Source organism: Caenorhabditis briggsae (genome assembly GCF_000004555.2).
Source record: "Caenorhabditis briggsae complete genome, chrII, whole genome shotgun sequence".
In the NCBI taxonomy this organism is placed as follows: Eukaryota; Metazoa; Nematoda; class Chromadorea; order Rhabditida; family Rhabditidae; genus Caenorhabditis; species Caenorhabditis briggsae.
In genome coordinates, this window is record NC_013486.2 from 10,891,333 (window position 1) to 10,898,561 (window position 7,229).

The 7,229-nt window shown below is 37.8% G+C and overlaps 2 protein-coding genes across 2 annotated transcripts in view; both read right to left on the minus strand.

Annotated features, from left to right (window-relative positions):
- Window positions 1-54: 54 nt before the first annotated feature.
- CBG20625 lies at window positions 55-1,676 on the minus strand (the record flags this gene model as incomplete). Its single annotated transcript, XM_002631425.2, has 3 exons — window positions 55-220; window positions 277-1,402; window positions 1,454-1,676. 3 exons carry the CDS (start codon window positions 1,674-1,676, stop codon window positions 55-57), a joined length of 1,515 nt encoding a protein of 504 aa, XP_002631471.2.
- Window positions 1,677-5,588: 3,912 nt separating this feature from the next.
- CBG20626 overlaps window positions 5,589-7,229 on the minus strand; it is a gene marked incomplete at both ends in the record, with an annotated part of 3,417 nt that continues 1,776 nt past the window's right edge. The window contains 2 exons of the mRNA XM_002631426.1: window positions 5,589-5,690; window positions 6,036-6,989. Coding sequence (XP_002631472.1) covers window positions 5,589-5,690; window positions 6,036-6,989 — 1,056 coding nt within the window. The remainder of the gene's footprint in view (window positions 5,691-6,035; window positions 6,990-7,229) is intronic.

The following is a 7,229-nucleotide window of genomic DNA, read 5'->3' on the forward strand; positions in this document are numbered from 1 at the left end:
AAATTTAAATAAGCCTATGAACAATAGACTACGTCCAACAAAGGAGGTGTTGATCTAAAACTTTTCTACCGTAGTAGCAGTCGAGATACTCTTCTGATCCTCCAAATCCTGTTCAGATCTGTCATCAACCTCGGCAGTTCCAATGGTCCATGGAGCAGCTTCAGCACGAGAGAAGATGATGAAAATGAGGTTGGAAATAAAGACGATACAGAAGATGATCCTGAAAATTGAGAAATGAGAGTTTGAGTATTTACAAAAATCAAAAATAAAACTTACAAAAAGAGTCTCGACCACTCGCTATGGGTATCATTTGGTGCGACAAAATTGACAAGAAGAGGCAAGAACAATCCAACACTTCCATTATAAAATGCTCTAGCAGTGTAGACAAAAGACATGTGTTGCTTGCAAACCAATTGAGCACTTCTTGTGATTCCAACTCCATTTAATCCATTGGCAACTATCACCAAACTATAACAAAGTTGTCCAACAGATGACCATGTTTGTGGAATGAACATTAGAACCAAAAAGGCAATCGCCATGGTTCCTTGGGAAATGGATGTGGAGACAATAGCAGCAAGACGTTCTCCAAGGAATGAGCAATTTGCAGAAAGTGGTTGAGCAACGATTCTAGCAATGCAAGAGAAGATGTATGGGATAGCAGCAGTCCATCCAGTAGTAGAGAGATTGTAATGGAGAACTTTGTTAAGATAGGTTGGTCCGTATTGCAAAAAGATAGAGAATCCGATGGTTCCTCCGACAGATGTGATCCAAATAGCCCAAACCGCTGAATCTTTGTGAATCGCCACAAATGGAGTCTTGCTCTTTTCAACGTGTTTCTCTTCCAATGACTTTCCATCTTCAATTGCCTTCAATTCTCCTTTAGAAACATATCTGCTCTCTGATGGTTTGTCAGTGTAGAATACAGCAAAAAGAACAATCAGAATGGCTGTAATAGTTCCTTGAGTGTAATAAACAGAACTCCATCCTCCCACACTGCACATCAAAGCGGATAAGGGCATTGTCAAAAGAGGAGCGATTTGATAGTGAGCTGCCAGAATCGAAACGTAGGTTCCATTTTCAGAAAGAGTGGACCAATGACATGTGACAACTGAGACAACGATTCCAAGGATGGCAGTTGGAAGTCCTTGGAAAAATCGAGCCGCCCAGAAATACCAGAAACCGTAATGAGTGGCAATTGGAGTCAGGATTGTGGATAAGAATGACATGACTGAGCAAAGCATGAATGTAGTTTTGACTCCTGATCGATTGGTTAGAAAATAGAGAATAATAATCGAAGGAAGTGGAGCAATGTAGGCAGCAGAGAATAAAAGATCTTGTTCGAATTTACTGAAGTTGAAGTTTAGTGTCGATGGGATGATTGTCTCATTTCGTGAACGACTTTCTGAAATTTCATTATTGTGAAAAATGTTTCTTTAAAAATCCAAAAACTCACCATTAATCATCTTTGCTTGCTCCTCTTGCATACATAAAACTGTGAAATTATAAACATGAACATTGGCTTGAATCAAAGTCATCAACGCGGTCACAATTGCACAAATATACCATCTCGTGCGTCCTGGAATCTTAATTTTCTTCTCAGAAACTTGGTCATCGTCGTGGAGATCCGAAAATCGGTTGAGATCTTCTACAGAAATTGATTTCGAAGCTTTCAGCATTTTTTGTTCTGAAAATTACGTAAAATATGGATTACGGTAGCAGAAACAACTGAAAAGGAATAAGAAGTGGAAAAAAAAGCGGATGAAAAAAGCAAAAAAAGAACTAGGAATATTTCAATACTAACTTCAAAACGGAACAATCGTCTCAAATTTAAATGCTTATAAAGGAATCTACTCGAACTATACAGTTTTTTAATTCAGAAAGGGGCGGACTGTACGAGACCATGAGTAACTGAGTCATGCTCTTCTTCCCAGTGTCATATATACCATCACAGACATTGTACAAAAATAGTGACGCCATCTTTTCTCCTTCTCTCCTTCTCTTCATTCTTTGTTCATCAACGACGCTTGATACGGATATGATGTATGAAGTTGAACGATCAACTGAGAGAGGCAAATCGCTGAACTCTTCTAGAAAACTAGACACGAAACAAAAATTGACAATCGCCGAATTGGGGAAATGATACTGTAAATAATTCCAGTTCTCAGTCAGAGAAGCCTCGTGCGAAAAGTGTCTTGTGTGAATTCTTGTTGAAGTGGAGACAATTTTCAACAGCATCCCGAGGAATCAGAATTTTTTGAATACTATCGAAATCCATACGGATCGTCGTATACCGTTAAAACTGTAATAGAAGGACCCTCGAACAGACAACTTTGAGGCAATAAATCTGATTTCCTGTAAAATATATCAAAAAGTGGCCAATTGAAAAAATGTTTATCATAATATCATTACTATTTTACCTGTTGAACATTTTTTGATATCACTCACAGGAGCAGGGATAAATCAGCTCAAAGTTAAAAACTAGGGGTGTCGTTCTATTAGAGTGGAACCTCGAAAAGTCTTCTGACTGCATTTTCAGGAAGGAGTGGAAAATCTCCGGAGAAGATGGCATTAGTTTTTGTCTTTCTGACCAGAACCAATCGTCTCACTTAACACGTGAATTGATATCGAACCGGAACGATCTCTCCGTTACAGATTCACATGCGAAGGGCATCAAAAAACTGCATTGGAGGTCATTACACTTCTTTTGTTTTGGTGGCGGTCAATGATAACAATAGAGAAAGATTGAAGTTGTGTGACGTAACAGTGTCTCTAAAAGGTTTTATTGGAAGGTTCTAGAAGGTTCTTCGGAACAATTTCATATCCAACCGGTTATACTATGACCTATGACAATTAACTAACTGAAAACAATAGACTACAAAGACTACCTACAAGGGTCTTAAACTATAAGTTCCTCTAGAAATATTTAGACCTAACTGATCTTTCTCACACCCCCTAGCGGATCCTTTTATATAATTTTTGAAAGTGTAAGTCACATGGGTGATCTGATAGTTAGATCTTTGAAGAAAACAATCATGACGTGGAATTTTTTGAAAGTCGTGATATAAAAAGATCGAGAGACCGCCCATAAAGTCGACGATTTATGACTTTATAAAGTGTCTTTTTTGATACACTTTTTCCACAGAAGCATCTGACTATTCGAGATTTTTCGATCACTAAAAATCATACTTGCAGCGGGCCGGGCGCTTTTTCGGAATTTTCAAGTCCCGGCCCGTTTCAGCCTCAAAAAAGTTTCGGGGTCAATAACTTATGAAAAATTCTGTCAAATGATAAGTTTGCCAAGAATGAAATGCTATTTAAAACTTTTTCACAACCTAATCTGGGCCCACCGGGCCGGGCCCTGATTTTCAACTATAGTTTCGATAACTATAAAACTGTTAATATGCCATTGTGTTAGTATCTGAAAGGAGTTTAATTAGAACAATAATAAAATCTAAAACAGTGAGAAGAATTCAACTAATTGGGTTCTTCTTTATTCACAAAGCATATCACGAAGCAACTACACTGTTATTTATCGGTAAATCCAGAGCATCTACCATGGTGCACAGCGACAGCAAACATCAAAAATTGTGATTCAATCTGGACGGGAGGAGACCGACTGACTACGCTAATTTGTATGGTGGGAATTGGGGGCGGAGTCGGAAGAGGAATGGGGGTGTGGTTTAGATTACTGTATCTGACATGTGAATGAATCATCAGACCCATTTTGGCTTTGTTTCTGAAACAGTAGATCACGTGAACGCATCACTTTATGCACTTTGATACCTTCAGAAGCCGTCAGAAGCCGCAGAGTTCGTAGCCGCGTAGCCCTGATTGGTTCAAAAGTTCGCATAGTCAAGTGAATTTGATGTCATACCATCTTTTAAGAATCTAGCCTGATCGAACATCGGAAAATAACAACTACTCCAAGTAGAGGACCTTCCCATCCGACGGCCATCAATTTATAGAACTTTCTGGTTTCTCTCCACTCTCTCCCTATTTCATAATATCTCAGTTTTCTGAAACTTGCAGTCCCTGAAAATAAAGACGTCCACATTTTTCTGATTTTTGAAAATCAACTGAGCTTTTATGGGTTGCTGAATTCCTGGGAAGAAATTATAACGCCCAAGAGGCAATCTAGATTTTCTATTATGCATTTCCGGTTTGGGAATGTTGCAATTTATGATTTCAGGTGACTTGAGGAATCCATTTGTTGAATGTCAGTGATATAGGCAGAATATTGTGGAATTGATCTCTGTTGATTTGTCATATAGCGTTAACGGTTTTGCTGTTGGCGAATTTCTTTTTTTAACCCCTTCTGAAGAAAAGCACCGGTGTACCGTAAAATAGAAGGGCCCCCAAACTGTTAAGTTTGAGCTCAATTATCTCAATTCCTATGAAAGATATCGAAATGTGTCCACGGATAAAACATTTCTGATATCATGATAAAACATTTATTAGTTGCCAACTTTTTATATCTTTGTCAGGAACTGAGGTAATTGAACTCAAACTTCACATTCTTGATTCTATTAGAGGGGAAACGGTATGTCACTTTTTCCCATTTCACTAATTTTCGCGCCACTTTGAAAAAATAGGTATATTTCGTTTGAGGGATGTTTTCCAGAAAAGTTGTCAACTACAAAAATTTAGATTCGATTCAGTTCTGCATGCTCTGAAAATTTGAAACCAATCACACAAGTATCAACTGATTTTGTATTTTTTCCTTCCGTTCTTCCCCTAACCGATGCTTCCCCAACCAGTAAACTTTAAGCTCAATTTTCTCGATACCTGTGAGAGATATCGAAAATTCGTCAACTGATAAATTACTTATCATAATATCATCAACATTTTATCAGTTGAAAAAAGTTTGATATCTTTCACAGGCATCGAGATAATTGAGCCCAAAGTTGACTGTTTGGGTGGGCATTGATGAAAAGAGAGGAAACACCGTATCCTTTTTCAGGTAGAAATGAGATCAAAACACTATTAAAGTGTATCGTTCGTTTTTTTTTTGTATTTTTTCTGATCTTTCGGTTCTCGGAAGCACTTATATCAGAAAAATACTACTTCGGGAGTGTACTACATCACTACATCAGACATCTTCATCATCAGAACACTATACTTCATTATTTCAATTGCTTGTTTTTTAATCTTTTTTATCATTCATAGTTCGATAACCTTTCCTTTCTTTCGCTGATCTGTTGCAATAATCAAAAAATAGATAGACTTCAGCAAATTCCCACGATTAACCAGCTTCTCGTCTACATCAGCATGCCTTCCACGTGATTCTCTGTATAAGTGGAAACGGGTACACACAGACCGCATAATCAGATATCAGGATTTATGACATCTGATATGGAAATTATGATATATCAACTCTGATACACATCTCCTAATATTTGATTGACGATTGTCTGTACTAATAGGTCAGGTGAATGGCGAACTTTGGAACAACAGTGTTTTGCCGAACTTTGAATTTGTGTGGATGGACATTTAAAAAAATTGACAGCTACATTATAAAAATATTTACAAATTAGATACAATACAATCTATATTTAAAAGACAGGTCATGTTTACAAAAAGAAAGGAAATTAGGCGAACAGTTTCTTGTAGTTGTCTCGAAGAACGTTCTTTTGGACTTTGGTAATATGGTTACGTGGAAGAGAATCCAGAATAATGACTCTTTTTGGGACCTGGAACAGTTTCATTTTGAGAGTCTTGGAAGAGAAAACTAATAAATTTCATATTTCTTTTTTCCATCATGTGATCGCTTTTGCAGTAAAAATTGCAAAAAAGGCGTATGTGTGTATGGAGTATAACATATGTGTGTATGGAGTATAACAATTAAATTTCCCCGGAAGATACTTGATTAAAGTTGACAACATCAATAACATTACAGTTTTAAAAATCACAAGTTTTCAAAAATCGACACTGAAAACAACTTGTTACTACAGTTTCAGTTTTGAAAATTTTTGTCAAGAGGAGTTCCTTAAATTTTTTTTCCAACACAAAGGAGCAGATCTAGATTCACTTCTCACCTTATAATTGGCCACCTTCTTCTTCATTATACCAATCAATTTTTTCTCAAACTCCTTCTCATCGGTCACTTTCTCTGCTGGAACTACAACTGCAACAACGGCTTCTCCAAAATCTGGATGTGGTGATGCAATGACAGCTGATTCTTTTACAAATGGAAGCGTGTCAATGAAATCTTCAAGCTCCTTTGGATAAACATTGAGCCCTCCAGTGATAATCATATCCTTTGATCTTCCTCCAATCGTCAAGTATCCATCCTCGTCCAAATGTCCAACATCTCCAGTTTTGAACCATCCGTCTTCCGTGAACTCTTCTGCTGTCTTTTTCGGATTTTTCCAATATCCAGCGAAAATTGCATTGGTTTTCACTTCAATTCCGCCGTTTTTAGCAATTCTGCAGCCAACTCCTTTGACAGCTGGTCCCACAGTTCCAGCTTTTCTTACTCCATTCAGTGGATTCGTAGTCATCACTCCAGCCTCTGTCATACCGTATCTTTCCAAAATAACTTGTCCAGTTCGCTCCTTGAATTCTTCGATTGTAGCCACAGACAATGGAGCAGATCCTGAGATGAACACTCTTACATTTCCAAAAGCATCCTTTTTGAAATTCTTTGATGCCAAAAGTCTCGAGAAGAACGTTGGTACTCCCATCATAACAGTGGCATTCTTCATGTATTTAATGCAGTCTTCAACTTCAAACTTTGACCGCCAGATGATAGTGGAATGGGAGAAGAGGGAGCAATGAAGAGAGTAGTAGAGACCATGAACGTGATAGAATGGAAGAGCATGTAGATTAAGGTCTTCCGAGGTGAATCCCCAGTCACGAACAATGTCATGGGCGTTATTGGACAGAGATCCATGAGTTAGAATGGCTCCTTTTGGGAGGCCGGTGGTTCCCGATGTGTAGCAAACTGAAGCTGGATCTGATGTCTCAACGTGTTCGATTGTAGTACAGGCCTGAAAGGGAAATATTGATTGAACGAAGAAAAAAGGCAATTGTTATTTTGATACAAAAAAGGAACTGTGGAAGAGAAACTCCGGTGGTCGGGGCCGAAGGTCTCACAGCGCAACCTAAAAATATTTTTTTCTCGGTGTTCTTTTTTTCAGTCAATTTTTTCACTCCCAAAAATTTTTAATTTTCTGGCTTTTAAATAGAAAAGCATTGGAAATCGAGAAAAAAAAACTCTTAAAAGCAAA